The sequence below is a fragment of the Scyliorhinus canicula genome, chromosome 5 (assembly GCF_902713615.1).
Source record: "Scyliorhinus canicula chromosome 5, sScyCan1.1, whole genome shotgun sequence".
In the NCBI taxonomy this organism is placed as follows: Eukaryota; Metazoa; Chordata; class Chondrichthyes; order Carcharhiniformes; family Scyliorhinidae; genus Scyliorhinus; species Scyliorhinus canicula.
Genome location: NC_052150.1, coordinates 233,780,604 through 233,799,054, shown reverse-complemented (window position 1 = coordinate 233,799,054; position 18,451 = coordinate 233,780,604). Strand labels below are relative to the sequence as shown.

At 53.3% G+C, this 18,451-nt stretch overlaps 1 protein-coding gene across 3 annotated transcripts in view; it reads right to left on the bottom strand.

The window, feature by feature from the left end:
* The window catches only part of LOC119966679 (microtubule-actin cross-linking factor 1-like), a 254,814-nt gene that overhangs the window by 33,634 nt on the left and 202,729 nt on the right, over positions 1-18,451 (bottom strand). For all 3 annotated transcript variants that reach the window (XM_038798745.1, XM_038798747.1, XM_038798746.1), the window contains one exon: positions 3,257-3,374. In XM_038798745.1, coding sequence (XP_038654673.1) covers positions 3,257-3,374 — 118 coding nt within the window. The remainder of the gene's footprint in view (positions 1-3,256; positions 3,375-18,451) is intronic.

Sequence of the window (18,451 nt, the reverse complement as noted above, 5' to 3'; positions counted from 1 at the left end):
AGCGACGCGGCAGGTTGTTACATGAAGATATGGGTTCAAAGACAAGGAAAATTAGGAGAAAAGTTAAGAGGAAATATAACATCAGAGAGATTACTGATCGGGGTACTAAGATTCAAAACAGAGGTATAAAAGCCAACATAAGTGTACTTTACTTGACTGCTCGTAGTATTCGGAATAAAGTAAATGAGTTGATGGCGTAAATCATCGTGAATGACTATGATTTAGTGGCCATTACTGAAACATGGTTAAAGGATGGTCACGACTGGGAGTTAAATATCCGAGGGTATCAAACTATTCGGAAGGACAGAGTGAATGGTAAGGGATGGGGTGTAGCTCTGTTATTTAAGGATGACATCCGGGCAATAGTAAGGGATGACATCGGTGCTATGGAGGATAAGGTTGAATCCATTTGGGTGGAAATCAGGAATAGTAAGGCGAAAAAGTCACTGATAGGAGTAGTCTATAGTTCACCAAATAGGAACATTATGGTAGGGCAGGCAATAAACAAAGAAATAACTGATGCATGGAGAAATGGTACAGCAGTTATCATGGGAGATTTTAATCTACATGTCGATTAGTTTAACCAGGTCAGTCAAGGCAACCTTGAGGAAGAGTTTATAGAATGTATCCGCGATAGTTTCCTAGAACAGTATGTAATGGAACCTACGAGGGAACAAGCGGTCCTAGATCTTGTCCTGCGTAATGATACAGGATTGATTCATGATCTCATAGTTAGGGATCCTCTCGGAAAGAGCGATCACAATATGGTGGAATTTAAATACAGATGGAGGGTGAGAAGGTAAAATCAAATACTAGTGTTTTGTGCTTAAACAAAGGAGATTACAATGGGATGAGAGAAGAACTAGCTAAGATCGACTGGGAGCAAAGACTTTATGGTGAAACAGTTGAGGAACAGTGGAGAACTTTCCAAGCGATTTTTCACAGTGCTCAGCAAAGGTTTATACCAACAAAAAGGAAGGACGGTAGAAAGAGGGAAAATCGACCGTGGATATCTAAGGAAATAAGGGAGAGTATCAAATTGAAGGAAAAAGCATACAAAGTGGCAAAGATTAGTGGGAGACTAGACCACTGGGAAATCTTTAGGGGGCAACAGGAAGCGACTAAAAAAGCTGTAAAGAAGAGTAAGATAGATTATGAGAGTAAACGTGCTCAGAATATAGAAACAGATAGTAAAAGTTTCTACAAGTATATAAAACAAAAAAGAGTGGCTAAGGTAAATATTGGTCCTTTAGAGGATGAGAAGGGAGATTTAATAACTGGAGATGAGGAAATGGCTGAGGAACTGAACAGGTTTTTTTGGGTCGGTGGCTGATAGACTACTCCTATCTGTGACTTTTTCGCCTTACGATTTCTGATTTCCACCCAAATGGATTCTACCTTATCCTCCATAGCACCGATGTCATCCCTTACTATTGCTCGGATATCATCCTCGGCCACTGTAATAAAGGCACTGCACAGCACCTTCACGCTGTTCGTTTTCCCTGCCTACATGCACAGCGACCCGGGGTACATAGTTCATGAGCGATGAGCTGCTTCAGTACCTGCTCATCAAAGGCATTGCCTCGAGCAGGACTACGAGCTATAACCCGCAGGGAAACGGGCAGGTGGAGAGGGAGAACGCAACGGTATGGAAGGCCATTCTTCTGGCCCTCAGGTCTAGAAGTCTCCCAATCCCCCGCTGGCAGGAGGTCCTCCCTGACGCCCTCCACCCCATCAGATCGCTCCTCTGCGCAGCCACAAACAAGACCCCTCACGATCGTTTGTTTATCTTCCTGAGGAAGTCCATCTCCGGGGTCTCGTTTCATCCTCGCTGACAACTCCGGGACCTGTCCTTCTCTGGAGGCCCATGAGGAGCCATAAGACTGACCCCCTGGTCGAGAGGGTCCCGCTGCTCCACGCTAGCCCCCAGTACGTTTACATCGCGCACCAGGACAGACGCCAAGATACGGTCTCCCTACGGACCTGGCGCCAGCTGGATCCCCCACCAACGCGCCCCCCCCCCACCTACATCCCCCCTCCCTGCTGCCTGCTGCCATTCACAGCGCCCCATATGCCCCCTGGGTCTCCTGTATTGTCCCGCGCTGGCACTGCCGCCACCCATCGCCCCCCTCCCGACCCCCGCACCCCAACTGTCTCCGACACCCCGGACTGAGGCTCAAGCTCCAGACGTAACACCCCTGGAGTCACCACCTGCGACAACCGTGCCCACCGCACTGCCAGAGTGCGGAGGTTGAAGAGAACGATCCGGCCTCCAGACAAACTGAACATGTAATGACCCCACGTCACCCCCGCTGGACTTGATTGTTTTTAACAGGGGGTGAATGTGGTGAATGTATTCACCATAATGTATGCATGATACCATAACCTGTAACCTGGAAGTAGTGATAGGAACTTCTTCCAGGTACTGTTCTGTCACCCCTGTATGGCTCCGCCCACACCGGGGCCATATATAAGCCGGCCTCTTGTGGGTGGCATTCATCTGTAGTACTGACTCTGGCTTGGCAAGTTCACGACTAATAAAGCCTATTGTTCACTCACTCTCTGCCTCACGGTGAATTGAATGTCATGATGTCTTCAAAAATTTCCACTCAATTAGTTAGGCATGACCCGCCCTTTATGAACCCATGCTGCGTCTGCCCAATGAGACATTCACCCTAGGACCACTCTTATCCTTGTCCACCAGCACTTCAAAACTTACTGAATTAAAGGAAAGCTGAGTGATTCACCTGATGAAGGAGCTATGCTCCGTAAGCTAGTGATTCCAAACAAACCTGTTGGACTTTAACCTGGTGTTGTAAGACTTCCCACTGTGTCCACCCCAGTCCAACAATCTATATGCAGATTAAAGTCACCCACAATCATAGACATTCCTTTTTCACATGTATCTCTGATTTCCTGTCTAACGCTATTCCCAACGTTACCCTGCAGTTTGGTGGCCTGTATACTACACCTACAAATGTTTTTTCCCCTTGATGTTTCTTAGCTAAACCCAGACAGATTCCACATCATCTGTACTAATATCTTTCCTCAATATTGTATCAATATCTTCTTTAATCAACAAGGCAACTCCACCACTTTCATTTTCTCCAATCTAACTTCAGGGGCTGGTTTAGCACACTGAACAAACTGGGGGGGGGGGGGGCGGTGGTTAAGGTTTATCTTAAATAAATGGTCATTCTCTTTGTGATTTTAAGGTTTGTTAGCAAGAATGGTCACACGTATGGTATACACCTACCTCTGCAAGGGTCATTCTTCACCAGGAATTCATCCAGTGGACTCCATCCTCCTCCAACTCGCACCATAACCATGCTGCGCAGCATCCTCATCGTCCGTAGCTGCTGTGATTCACTAAACTATAAGAAGATAGCGAAGAATTTAGAGAACCCTGAACATTCCATCAAAAGACGTAAATTCGGCAGATTCACAGCCTTGTGTGAAGATTTTTGTAGGGCAATGTTAATTTTCACGCATTGATTCCACAAATGTGAGGTTATCCATTTTGGAAGGAATAACAGCAAAAGGCATTATTATTTAAATGATAAAATATTAAAACTTGTCGCTGTGCAGAGGGACCTGGGTGTGCTAGTGCATGATTCACAAAATGTTGGTTTACAGGTGCAACAGGCTATAGGGCTGTAGTTCAAGACTAGGGAGGTTATGCTGCAATTGTATAAGGTGTTAGTGCGGCCACACCTGGAGTATTGTGTTCAGTTTTGGTCTCCTTACCTGAGAAAGGACATACTGGCACTGGAGGGTGTGCAGAGGAGATTCACTAGGTTAATCCCAGAGCTGAAGGGGTTGGATTATGAGGAGAGGTTGAGTAGACTGGGACTGTACTCGTTGGAATTTAGAAGGATGAGGGGAGATCTTATCGAAACATAAAATTATGAAGGGAATAGATAGGATAGATGCGGGCAGGTTGTTTCCACTGGCGGGTGAAAGCAGAACTAGGGGACATAGCCTCAAAATAAGGGGAAGTAGATTTAGGACTGAGTTTAGGAGGAACTTCTTCACCCAAAGGGTTGTGAATCTATGGAATTCCTTGCCCAGTGAAGCAGTTGAGGCTCCTTCATTACATGTTTTTAAGGTAAAGATAGATAGTTTTTTGAAGAAAAAAGGGATTAAGGGTTATGGTGTTCGGGCCGGAAAGTGGAGCTGAGTCCACAAAAGATCAGCCATAATCTCATTGAATGGTGGAGCAGGCTCGAGGGGCCAGATGGCCTACTCCTGCTCCTAGTTCTTAATCAAGAATAATCAGCATGAGGGGGTAATGGGAGATAGTTTAGTTTGGGCAAGATTACCGTGCGGAGGGGAAGGGACAGGCAAACTGTGTGTGTAAGCCATGTTGGCTGGGTATGGCTGTTGGTTGGGGGGGGGGGTGTTATTTACTGAGTTATGTTTACATTAGTAATTGCTATAAAATCATAAATGTCTTAATAAAATGTTTATTAAAGAAAGGATAGTCAGCATGGTTTTGTCATTTTTGGCCGGGATTCTCCCCTACCCAGTGGAGCGGGGGGGGGGGGGGGGGGGGGGGGGGTCCCGGCATAGCGGAGTGGCACCAACCACTCCGGTGTTGGGCCTCCCTAAAGGTGCGGAATTCTCCGCACCTTTGGGGGCTGGGCCCGTGCCGGAGTGGTTGGCGCCACGCCGACTGGCGGCAAAACCGGCGCCAGCGGCCTGTGCAGCCCGCCGCCCGGCATCGGGGCTGGCCAAAAGGCCTTCACCGGTTCGCGCATGCGCCAGTGCGTCAGCGCCCGCTGGCGTCACCACCGGCGTATGTGCGGTAGGGGACTTCTCTTCCGCCTCCGCCATGGTGGTGGCCGTGGCGTCGGCGGAAGAAAAAGAGTGCCCTCACGGAACTGGCCCACCTGCTGATGGGTGGACCCCAATCGCAGGCCTGGCCACTGTGGGGGCACCCCCCGGGGTCCGATCGCCCCGCCCCCCCCCCAGGACCACGGGGGCCCATTCGCATCGCCAATCCCGCCGCCACCAGAGGTGGTTGAAACCACGTCGGCGGGATTGGCCTCTCAGCGGCGGGACTTCAGCCCATCATGGGCCGGAGAATCGCCACGGCGGGCACGCCGATTGGCGGGGCACGATTCCCGCTCCCCCTGATTCTCGGGTGGCGGAGAATTCTGGCCACGGCGGGGGCGGGATTTACGCCGGCCCCGGGCGATTCCCCGACCCTGCGGGGGGTCGGAGAATTCCGCCCCATGTCTTACAAATTTGATTGAATTTTTCAAGGAGGTGATTAGGTTGTCGGTGAGGGTAGTGCGGTGGATGCAGTCTATATGGACTTCAGTGCCGCCTTTTGACAATGTCCAACATAGGAGGCTGATGAAGGAGGTAAAGCCCATGGGATCCAGGGCAATTTGGCAAACTGGATCCAAAACTGGCTGAGTGGTAGGAAGTGGTATCATATCAGCTTCCGAATTATTTCATCGCATCATGGAGCAAATGATGGAAGGCATCGAGGGGGTGAGAGTCTATGTGGATGACATGATCGTCTGGTCCACAACACCCAAGGATCACATTGCCCGCCTCAGACAGGTCTTCCAGCGGATTCATGAAATTGGCCTCCAGCTCAACAGGGCCAAATGGTCATTTGGTCGATCCGCTATCAAGTTTCTTGGTGACCACATTTCACATGCAGGGTGTGCAACCTGACGCTGACAAGGTGCTGGCAATCAACGCCATGAAGACCTCGGAGGACAAGAAGGCGGTCCTCCGCTTCCTCGGGATGGTAAATTTTCTCGGGAAATTCATTCCCAATTTGGCAGCCCAAACACGGCCCTCTGGCATCTCGTAAAGAAGTTAACAGTGTTCCAGTGGCTGCCCGCCCATGAACAGGAGTGGCTCGAGCTAAAGGCGAAGCTCACCACAGCCCCAGTGCTGGCGTTCTTTGACCCAACCAAGGACACCAAGATATCTACTGACACTAGGCAGGATGGCATTGGGGTGGTGCTCCTCCAGCGAGACGACTCCTTATCCTGGGCTCCAGTGGCATACACCTCCAGGGCCATGACGCTGACCGAGCAACGGTATGCCCAGATCGAGAAGGAGTGCTTGGGTCTCCTGACAGGAATAGTCAAGTTTCATGACTACGTATATGGCCTGCCAAAGTTCACGGTGGAAACAGACCACAGGCCTTTAGTCCACATAATCCAGAAGGATTTAAATGACATGACACCTCGGCTTCAGCGAATTCTTCTTTGTCTCCGCCGATATGACTTCAAACTGGTCTACACACCGGGTAAGGAGCTGATCATCGCGGATGCTCTATCCTGATCCATCACCACGCCGTTTGAACAGGGCAACTTAGAACATAGAACATAGAACAGTACAGCACAGAACAGGCCCTTCGGCCCTCAATGTTGTGCCGAGCCATGATCACCCTACTCAAACCCACGTATCCACCCTATACCCGTAACCCAACAACCCCCCCTCCCCCCAACCTTACTTTTATTAGGACACTACGGGCAATTTAGCATGGCCAATCCACCTAACCCGCACATCTTTGGACTGTGGGAGGAAACCGGAGCACCCGGAGGAAACCCACGCACACACGGGGAGGACGTGCAGACTCCGCACAGACAGTGACCCAGCCGGGAACCGAATCTGGGACCCTGGAGCTGTGAAGCATTTATGCTAACCACCATGCTACCCTGCTGCCCCGCTACCCTGCTGCCACATAGAGGCACAGGTGCAGTTGTGTGCCAGCAACCTCCCAGACACCGATGAACGTGTGGTCCAAATACGCGAAGAAACTGCCAAGGATCCTCTACTGCAGCGCGTGATGCAACACCTCGCACATGGCTGGCAAAAGGGGCAGTGTCCCCAGTTCTTTAACGTTAAGGACGAGTTAATGGTCATTGAGGGAATCCTTCTTAAACTGGACAGGATCATCATTCCTCAAAGCATGCAAGCTATGGTGCTCTGACAGATCCATGAGGGTCACCTTGGGGTCGGGAAATGTCGATGCTGAGCTCGGCAGGCAGTTTATTGGCCGGGCATCAACCAGGACATTGCCAACACGGTCCTCAACTGCCCAACCTGCCAGATGTTTCAACCGGCTCAGCCCAGAGAAACACTGCAACAACACTAGCTTGTGACCTCTCCGTGGTCTAAAGTGGGGATAGACCTCTTTCATGCCAATGGGCGTGATTACGTGCTCCTGGTCAACTACTTCTCCAGCTACCCGGAGGTGGTGAAATTGTCGGACCTCATGTCTAGGTCCGTCATCAAAGCCGCAAAGAGACGTTTGCCAGGAACAGGATACCACTCACAGAAATGAGTGACAACGGTTCATGTTTCTACAGACAGGAGTGGTCTGATTTTGCACGATCCTACAACTTCAGACACATCACCTCCAGTCCCCATTACCCGCAATCAAACGGGAAGGCCGAGAAAGGGGTCCATATCGTCAAGCAGTTGTTGTGCAAGGCTGCAGACTCAGTCTCCGATTTCAGCCTCGCGCTATTGGCCAACAGGGCGGCCCCTCTGTCGACTGGTTTGTCTCCGGCGCAGATTCTCATGAACCGCAACCTGAGGACGACTGTTCCAGCCATCCATGTTCCTGACAGTGACCGCCTCACGGTGCTGCAGAAGGTGCATCGGTCCAGGGACCAGCAGACGATCGCGTATGATGCTCATGCCACGGATCTGCCTGCGCTGGCTCCAGCAGATGTTGTTCGTGTCCAGTTGCCTGAGGGAGGCTGGTCGGCCCCAGCTGCTGTTGTCAGGAAGGCCGCCCCAAGGTCATTCATTGTTCAAATGGCTGTCAGCTCCATTCTCCGGCGCAACAGGAGGGCGCTGCGGAGAATTCCCCGCCCACCGCCTAACCGCATTGCTCCACCGGCTATCGTGCCACCTCCGGACGTTTCCTGCCACGAGGCCACCGATCTGCCAGCAATCCCGCCTGTCCAAGACACGGCCGCAATGCCAGCAATCCCGCCGCAATGCCAGCGATCCCGCCTGTCCATGACACGGCCACAATGCCAGCGATCCCGCCTGTCCATGACACGGCCGCAATGCCAGCGATCCCGCCTGTCCATGACACGGCCGCAGTGCCAGCAATCCCGCCGCAATGCCAGCGATCCCGCCGCAATGCCAGCGATCCCGCCTGTCCATAACACGGCCACAATGCCAGCAATCCCGCCTGTCCAAGACACGGCCGCAATGCCAGCGATCCCGCCTGTCCATGACACGGCCGCAATGCCAGCGATCCCGCCTGTCCATGACACGGCCGCAGTGCCAGCAATCCCGCCGCAATGCCAGCGATCCCGCCGCAATGCCAGCGATCCCGCCTGTCCATAACACGGCCACAATGCCAGCAATCCCGCCTGTCCAAGACACGGCCGCAATGCCAGCGATCCCGCCTGTCCATGACACGGCCGCAGTGCCAGCAATCCCGCCGCAATGCCAGCGATCCCGCCGCAATGCCAGCGATCCCGCCTGTCCATAACACGGCCACAATGCCAGCAATCCCGCCTGTCCATAACACGGCCGCAATGCCAGCAATCCCGCCGCAATGCCAGCAATCCCGCCGCAATGCCAGCAATCCCGCCTGTCCCTGACACGGCCGCAATGCCAGCAATCCCGCCTGTCCCCGACACGGCCACAATGCCAGCGATCCCGCCTGTCCATGACCCCGCCGCAATGCCAGCAATCCCGCCTGTCCCCGACACGGCCACAATGCCAGCGATCCCGCCTGTCCCCGACACGGCCACAATGCCAGCAATCCCGCCGCAATGCCAGCAATCCCGCCGCAATGCCAGCGATCCCGCCGCAATGCCAGCGATCCCGCCTGTCCATGGCCCCGCCGCAATGCCAGCGATCCCGCCTGTCCATGACACGGCCACAATGCCAGCGATCCCGCCTGACCATGACCCCGCCGCAATGCCAGCGATCCCGCAGCAATGCCAGCGATCCCGCCTGTCCATGACACGGCCACAATGCCAGCGATCCCACCTGTCCCCGACACGGCCACAATGCCAGCGATCCCGCAGCAATGCCAGCGATCCCACCTGTCCATGGCCCCGCCGCAATGGCAGCAATCCCGCCTGTCCCCGACACGGCCGCAATGCCAGCGATCCCGCCTGTCCATGACACGGCCGCAATGCCAGCGATCCCGCCTGTCCCCGACACGGCCGCAATGCCAGCGATCCCGCCTGTCCATAACACGGCCGCAATGCCAGCGATCCCGCCGCAATGCCAGCAATCCCGCCGCAATGCCAGCAATCCCGCAGCAATGCCAGCGATCCCGCCTGTCCATGACACGGCCGCAATGCCAGTGATCCCGCCGCAATGCCAGCAATCCCGCCGCAATGCCAGCAATCCCGCAGCAATGCCAGCGATCCCGCCTGTCCATGACACGGCCGCAATGCCAGCGATCCCGCCTGTCCATGACACGGCCGCAATGCCAGCGATCCCGCCTGTCCCCGACACGGCCACAATGCCAGCGATCCCGCCTGTCCACGACCCCGCCGCAATGCCAGCGATCCCGCCTGTCCATAACACGGCCACAATGCCAGCGATCCCACCTGTCCCCGACACGGCCACAATGCCAGCGATCCCACCTGTCCCCGACACGGCCACAATGCCAGCGATCCCACCTGTCCCCGACACGGCCACAATGCCAGCGATCCCACCTGTCCATAACACGGCCACAATGCCAGCGATCCCGCCTGTCCCCGACACGGCCACAATGCCAGCGATCCCACCTGTCCCCGACACGGCCACAATGCCAGCGATCCCGCCTGTCCCCGACACGGCCACAATGCCAGCGATCCCACCTGTCCCCGACACGGCCACAATGCCAGCGATCCCGCCTGTCCCCGACACGGCCACAATGCCAGCGATCCCGCCTGTCCATAACACGGCCACAATGCCAGCGATCCCGCCTGTCCATAACACGGCCACAATGCCAGCGATCCCGCCTGTCCATAACACGGCCGCAATGCCAGCGATCCCACCTGTCCCCGACACGGCCACAATGCCAGCGATCCCGCCTGTCCATAACACGACCACAATGCCAGCGATCCCGCCTGTCCATAACACGGCCACAATGCCAGCGATCCCGCCTGTCCCCGACATGGCCACAATGCCAGCGATCCCGCCTGTCCCTAACACGGCCACAATGCCAGCGATCCCGCCTGTCCCCGACACGGCCACAATGCCAGCGATCCCACCTGTCCATAACACGGCCGCAATGCCAGCGATCCCGCCTGTCCATAACACGGCCACAATGCCAGCGATCCCGCCTGTCCATAACACGGCCACAATGCCAGCGATCCCACCTGTCCATAACACGGCCACAATGCCAGCGATCCCGCAGCAATGCCAGCGATCCCGCCTGTCCACGACCCCGCCGCAATGCCAGCGATCCCGCCTGTCCCCGACACGGCCACAATGCCAGCGATCCCGCAGCAATGCCAGCGATCCCGCCTGTCCACGACCCCGCCGCAATGCCAGCGATCCCGCCTGTCCATAACACGGCCACAATGCCAGCGATCCCGCCTGTCCATAACACGGCCACAATGCCAGCGATCCCGCCTGTCCATAACACGGCCACAATGCCAGCGATCCCGCCTGTCCCCGACACGGCCACAATGCCAGCGATCCCGCCTGTCCCCGACACGGCCACAATGCCAGCGATCCCGCCTGTCCATAACACGGCCACAATGCCAGCGATCCCGCCTGTCCATAACACGGCCGCCATGCCAGCGATCCCGCCTGTCCATAACACGGCCGCCATGCCAGCGATCCCGCCTGTCCCCGACACGGCCACAATGCCAGCGATCCCGCCTGTCCATAACACGGCCACAATGCCAGCGATCCCACCTGTCCCCGACACGGCCACAATGCCAGCGATCCCGCCTGTCCATAACACGGCCACAATGCCAGCGATCCCGCCTGTCCATAACACGGCCACAATGCCAGCCATCCCGCCTGTCCATAACACGGCCACAATGCCAGCGATCCCGCCTGTCCATAACACGGCCACAATGCCAGCGATCCCGCCTGTCCATAACACGGCCACAATGCCAGCGATCCCGCCTGTCCATAACACGGCCACAATGCCAGCCATCCCGCCTGTCCCCGACACGGCCACAATGGCAGCGATCCCGCCTGTCCCCGACACGGCCGCAATGCCAGCGATCCCGCCTGTCCCCGACACGGCCACAATGCCAGCGATCCCGCCTGTCCATAACACGGCCACAATGCCAGCAATCCCGCCTGTCCATAACACGGCCACAATGCCAGCGATCCCGCCTGTCCATGATCCCGCCGCAATGCCAGCGATCCCGCCTGTCCCCGACACGGCCACAATGCCAGCGATCCCGCCTGTCCCCGACACGGCCACAATGCCAGCGATCCCGCCTGTCCCCGACACGGCCACAATGCCAGCGATCCCACCTGTCCATAACACGGCCACAATGCCAGCGATCCCGCCTGTCACCGACACGGCCGCAATGCCAGCGATCCCGCCTGTCCATAACACGGCCACAATGCCAGAGATCCCGCCTGTCCCCGACACGGCCGCAATGCCAGCGATCCCGCCTGTCCATAACACGGCCACAATGCCAGAGATCCCGCCTGTCCCCGACACGGCCACAATGCCAGCGATCCCGCCTGTCCATAACACGGCCACAATGCCAGCGATCCCGCCGCAATGCCAGCAATCCCGCCTGTCCCCGACACGGCCGCAATGCCAGCAATCCCGCAGCAATGCCAGCAATCCCGCCTGTCCATGGCTCCGCCGCAATGCCAGCAATCCCGCCGCAATGCCAGCAATCCCGCAGCAATGCCAGCGATCCCGCCGCAATGCCAGCGATCCCGCCTGTCTAAGTGCCGGCGTCTCCTGCTCCACCTCTGCGGCGATTGACTAGAATTCGTCGCCCGCCTCAAAGACTGAATCTACAGACTTTACTTTTCTAAATTATGTTCAGTTTGCTCTGTATCTGTATCTGCATGATAGACACCTTCCCATGTACATAGTGGTTAACTCACCACTTGTACATAGTCAGGCAGGTATATATCTTCACGTTCCATAACTTATTTTAAAAAAAAGGGGAGATGTCATAATATCCACTCATGTATATAATGAGATGCAGACAGGCAGTGATTGACCCACAGGATGACCAATGAACACGCAACACAGAACGACCAATCACCAGACAGGACACCACCACTATAAAGCCCACAGGGCATTAAGACTCTCCCTCTCTCAGGACCCAGCTACTGAGACAGTCAGAATGCACAAGTTGGGGGACACTATTGCCATGTGATAGCTGGCAGGTTTGCTCGAGCCAGTAAGAGGTCGTCAGTAGGATTAGTAGAGTGTCAACCCACAGCTGAACATGTACAGCAGTCCATAGTTAAATAAAACCATGTTGGATCATCTCCGGTGTCAGACGTCTGTTTCTAGCTTCACTGCACCTAGTTGCAGTCAACGTTGAACCAACCTGCCTAACACATTACCTGCAACCTGCAGGGAAGCCACTGAGAGTGAGTTACTCCCTGTAGGATTTCTCGCCTTAGACCCGCCCTGGTAGCCACAGTATTAATGTGGCTGGGTCCAGTTCAGTTTCTGATCAATGGTAACCCCCAGGATGTTGATTGTGGGGGATTCAGCGATGGTAATGCCATTGATGTCAAGGGGCGATGGTTAGATCCTCTCTTGTAGGAGATTTGGATTTGATTTGTCACGTGTACCGAGGTACAGTGAAAAGTATTGTTCTGCGTACAGTCCAGACAGATTGTTCCATACATGAGAAAACATACGACAGATGATAAATACACAATGTAAATACATGGACACAGGCATTTGGTGAAACATCCAGGAGCATAGTACGGTGCTTATGTAGTTACATTGTGTACCTTCTGTTGCCCTATTACATGTTTGATTTTATTTCCTTTTCTTCCCATGTACTTAATGATCTGTTGAGCTGCTCGCAGAAAAATACTTTTCACTGTACCTCAGTAAACAAATCCAATCCTATCCAGTTCAGGAGTCTGGTGACAGCGGGGAAGAAGCTGTTTTTGAATCTGTCCGTGCGAGTTCTCAGACTTCTGTACCTCCTGCCCGATGGAAGAAGTTGGAAGAGTGAGTAAGCTGGGTGGGAGGGATCCTTGATTATGCTGCCCGCTTTCCCCAGGCAGCAGGTGGTGTAGATAGAGTCACTAGATGGAAGGCAGGTTCGTGTGATAGACTGGGCGGTATTCACGACTCTCTGAAGTTTATTATAATCTTGGGCCGAGCAGTTGCCATACCAGGCTGTGAAGCAGCCAGATAGGATCCTTTCTATGGTGCATCTGTAAAAGTTGGAGGGTAGGGTGGGGGTTGGCGCGGAGGGTGCGGTGTGGAGTGGTGGGCTGTGGGCACCCATATGGCCGGTGTCACTCTCCACGTCCAGGGACCATGCTGGACGGTCAGTGGGTGAACAGCAAGATGTCCATCTTGCTGGCCACAGCAATGGCGGTCCATGCCTGGAGACCCTGGTTCTGCAGAGGGTCGCTCCGACCACATTGCCCAACCCTTGGTCAGCACCCATCACCCCCACGTCCTGCGGATCTGCCAGAAGGGCCCCTCGACCCCCAGCCAGACCATCGGCACACCTCCACATGTCCTCCCTCCGATCTCTCATTTACTAACACGGCAGCTGGCGTCGGAATGTGGGGGGCGGGATTCATACCGTGCCCCCCAGGGATTCTCCGACCCAGCGGGGAGTCAGGGAATCCCGCCCAAAATGTCATATCTCCAAATTTGACACCAAGTTGGGTGGGAGGGTGACTGTGAGGAGAATGCAGAGATCCTTCCGTGTGATTTGGACAAGTTGAGTGAGTGGACAAATCATAGATATCATAGAATTTACAGTGCAGAAGGAGGCCATTCGGTCCATCGAGTCTGCACCGGCTCTTTGAAAGAGCACCCTACTCAAGGTCAACACGTCCACCCCATCCCCATAACCCAGTAACCCCATCCAACACTAAGGGAAATTTTGGGCACTAAGGGCAATTTAGCATGGCCAATCCACCTAACCTGCACATCTTTGGACTGTGGGAGGAAACCAGAGCACCCGGAGGAAACCCACGCACACATGGGGAGGATGTGCAGACTCCGCACAGACAGTGACCCAAGATGGAATCGAACCTGGGACCCTGGAGCTGTGAAGCAATTGTGCTATCCACAATGCTACTGTGCTGCCCAAATGCTTATTGTCACGAGTAGGCTTCAAATGAAGTCACCGTGAAAAGCCACATTCCGGCGCCTGTTCGGGGAGGCTGGCACGGGAATGAATGGCAGATGCAGTATAATGTGGGTAAATGTGAGGTTATCCACTTTGGGAGCAAAAATAGTCAGGCAGACTGTTATCTAAATGGCCATAAATTAGGATTGGGGAATGTGCAAATAGACCTGGGTGTCCTTGTGCACCATTCGCTGAAGGTAAGCATGCAGGTGCAGCAGGCGGTAAAGAAGGCTAATGGTATGTTGGCCTTCATTGCCAGAGGTTTCGAGTATAGAAGCAGGGATGTGTTGCTGCAATTGTACAGGGCCTTGGTGAGGCCACACCTGGAGTATTGTGTGCAGTTCTGGTCCCCTTCTCTGAGGAAGGATGTTGTTGCTCTCGAGGGAGTGCAGCGAAGGTTTACCAGACTGATTCCAGGGATGGCGGGACTGTCATATGAGGAGAGATTGACTAGGTTAGGATTGTTCTCATTGGAGTTCAGAAGAATGAGGGATGATCTCATAGAGACTTATAAAATTCTAACAGGATAAAAAAGACCCTGCTCCCATGCCCACATGTCTGTTCTTGGCCTGCTGCAATGTTCCAGTGAAGCGTAACGCAAACTGGAGGAACAACATCTCATCTTCCGGTTAGGCAGCTACAGCCTTCCGGCCTGAACATCGAATTCAACAACTTCAGATGATCAGCCCCACCTCGACCCAATTGTATTCATTTCATTATAACTGTCTTTTACGATTTCTTTCTTTCTTAATATACATTTAATTCCCCCCCCCCCACCAATCTTATCCACCGTTCCTGCACCTTTTTCCTCTTTGCTTCCCCCTTCCCCTCCCCCCACACCTACAGTTCATGCTCTGATGTTAGTTTTCCTGCTGTGGAGTGGAGATGCCGGCGTTGGACTGGGGTGAGCACAGTAAGAAGTCTTACAACACCAGGTTAAAGTCCAACAGGTTTGTTTCAAACACGAGCTTTCGGAGCACAGCTCCTTCCTCAGGTGAAAGTTTCCCTGCTGTTTGACCTTTCACATCTTTTGTTTTCTCTGGGGACTGCCATTAGCACTCTTTCCTCTTGGTATCTGTGGCTATTAGCACCCGGTTTCCCTGGGTTTCTGTGGCTATGACTTATCTTTCATTCTCCACGGTATAAATATTTCCCACTTTCTCTGACTGTTAGCTTTGACAAAGAGTCATTAGACTCGAAACATTCGCTCTTTTCTCTCCCTACAGATGCTGCCAGACCTGCTGAGATTTTCCAGCATTTTCTCTTTTGGTTTAAAATTCTAACAGGACTGGACAGGGCAGATGTAGGGAAGATGTTACCGTAACAGCCACCCAAACAGGCGCCGGAATGTGGCGACTAGGGGCTTTTCACAGTAACTTCATTTGAAGCCTACTTGTGACAATAAGTGATTTTCATTTCATTTTTCAATGATGGGTGTGTCCAGAACCAGGGGTCACAGCCTGAGGATTCAGGGTAACCATTTTGGACAGAGATAAGGAAACATTTCTTCACACAAAGAGTGGTGAGCCTGTGGAATTCATTACCACAGGAAGTAGTTGATGCTAAAACTTTGAATATATTCAAGAGGCGGCTGGATATAGCACTTGGGGAGAATGGGATCAAAGGCTATGGGGAGAAAGCAGGATTAGGCTATTGAGTTGGATGATCAGCCATGATGGTGATGAATGGCGGAGCAGGCTCGAAGGGCCGAATGGCCTCCTCCTGCTCCTATCTTCTATGTATCTATGACAGGCTGAGCTCGGCGAAGGCCTAAGGGACAAGCAGAGATCAGTGAGGCATCGGGAAGACAGCATGACAGTGGGGAAGCACCAGGCAGAAGCCGGAAGTCAGGGAAAGACCTTGGGGACAGGCTGAGTTCAAAGATGGGTCCAGGGACAGGCTGATATTAGAGGGGATATAGGGAACAGATTGTACTTGAGGAGGGGTCAATGGGCCTCAGGCTGATGGCTGATCGAAGGATGAGGATTATGGGGGACAGGCTGAGCTAAGTGACAGGTCCAAAGAGGGCAGGGTGAGGGGCCTAGGCAACAGGCCGAGCTCATGGAGGGAACAAGGGTTCAGGATGTGGTCAGGAAGTGGCTTTGGATGGCAGAGTGCATTGATTGGCCTGTGCAGCCTTGTCAGGCTGAGCTCAATGATTGGTCAAAGGGACAGGTTGAGCTCAGGGAGGACCAAAGTGATGTGCTTATTGGGGGCCTATTAGGGAACAGAATTAGCTCAGGGAGGGGCTGGGCAGCACAGTGGTGTAGTGGTTAGCACTGCTGCCTCACGGTGCTGAGGTCCTAGGTTACTGTCCGTGTGGAGTTTGCACATTCGCCCCGTATCTATGTGGGTTTTTCCCCCACAACACAAAGATGTGCAGGGTAGGTGGATTGGCCACACTAAACTGGGCAGCACGGTAGCATTGTGGTTAGCACAATTGATTCACATCTTCGGGGTCCCTGGTTCGATTCCCGGCTGGGCCACTGTCTGTGCGGAGTCTGCACATCCCCCAGTGTGTGCGTGGGTTTCCTCCGGGTGCTCCGGTTTCCTCCCACAGTCCAAAGATGTGCAGGTTAGGTGGATTGGCCGTGATAAATTGCCCTGAGTGACCAAAATTGCCCTTAGTGTTGGGTGGGGTTACTGGGTTATGGGGATAGGGTGGAGGTGTAGACCTTGGGTAGGGTGCTCTTTCCAAGAGCCGGTGCAGACTCGATGGGCCAAATGGCCTCCTTCTGCACTGTAAATTCTATGATTCTATGAACTGCCCCTTAATTGGAAAAAAAAAATTGGCTACTCTAAATTTATTTTTTAAAAAGCTCAGGGAGGGACTTAGAGCAAAACTTGAGCTCAAGAAAGGGCCAAGGGGACAGGCTGAGCTCAGGGATGGTTCTCGGGGAATGGTTGAGCTCAGTGGGGCCTAGGAAACAGGCTGATCTCAGGATGGGACTGAGGAGACAGCCTCAGTTCCTGGAATGGCTGAAGGAATAGGCTGAGTGACTTGGAGGGGAGTATCCAGGTGATGGGGTTCCCAGGGCTTAAGGAATAGGCTGAGATCAGGACGGTGCCTCAGGACATGAGCTCTGGGACTACATGTCTCTGGGGCAACATCCTGGAACTCCCTCCTTAACAGCACTGTGGCTGTACCTGCACCTCATGGACAGAAGTGATTCAAGAAGGTAATTCACCTTCACCTTCTGAAAAATGAAAAATGAAAATAAAAATCGCTTATTGTCACGAGTAGGCTTCAATGAAGTTACTGTGAAAAGCCCCTAGTCGCCACATTCCGGCGCCTGTCCGGGGAGGCTGGTACGGGAGGGCAATGAAGTCTGAAGGGCAATTAGGAATTGTAGTGATATGTATGTACAGACATGTAAAGGGTTAATGATTACCTCTTGGAACACCATTAGAGGGAAACACAAGATCCCACTATAAATATGAGAACTCAAAGGATCTTGAGTCTGTTCCAACTCGGTGTGACTAGACAGCAGAGTGTTAGAGACATAGATCACAGCATAGTTTAGCACGTGTAGTTTAAATTAGTTAATTCTTTAATACAGATGACTTGATTATTAGTTCTGTGGAGTGTGAAAACTCGATATTAATCAATTCGTTATTCAATAAATCAGTTTTGCTTTAAATTGAAGATTGGATCACACCATCAGACCATTCTGGATTAAAAAGCAAAGAGTAACAATATATTACCAAAGAGTAATGTAACAGAGTGGACAATAAATGCTGGCCTGACCACCAACACTCACCTTCATGACTGAATGAAACTAGAGGAACCATTCCAGGCGACAGGCTCAGCTCGAGGAGGGGTCTATAGGGGTCATGATAAGTTCATTAAATCGCATAGATGAGCTGAGTAAGGGTGGGGCCTAGGGGACAGGATGAAGGTGGCTGGTTAGGCTGAATTCAGGAAAGAGCCAGAGATAGCTGAATGCAGGGAGGAGCTTGCGGACTGCTGGGAGGGGCTGAAAGGACGAGCAGAGCCCAAGAGTCTGAGAGAGCTTGTGGATTGGCCGAGGGGTATGGCTGAGCTCAGGGAAGGGCCCAGGACTCTGACTAAACATGAGCAGCTGTTTGGGGAATAGCTGACCTTGGGGAACAGGCAACGTAACCAGCTGATCTCAGCGTGTGGCCGAGGTCACTTTCTCAGCTCAGAGATGGGC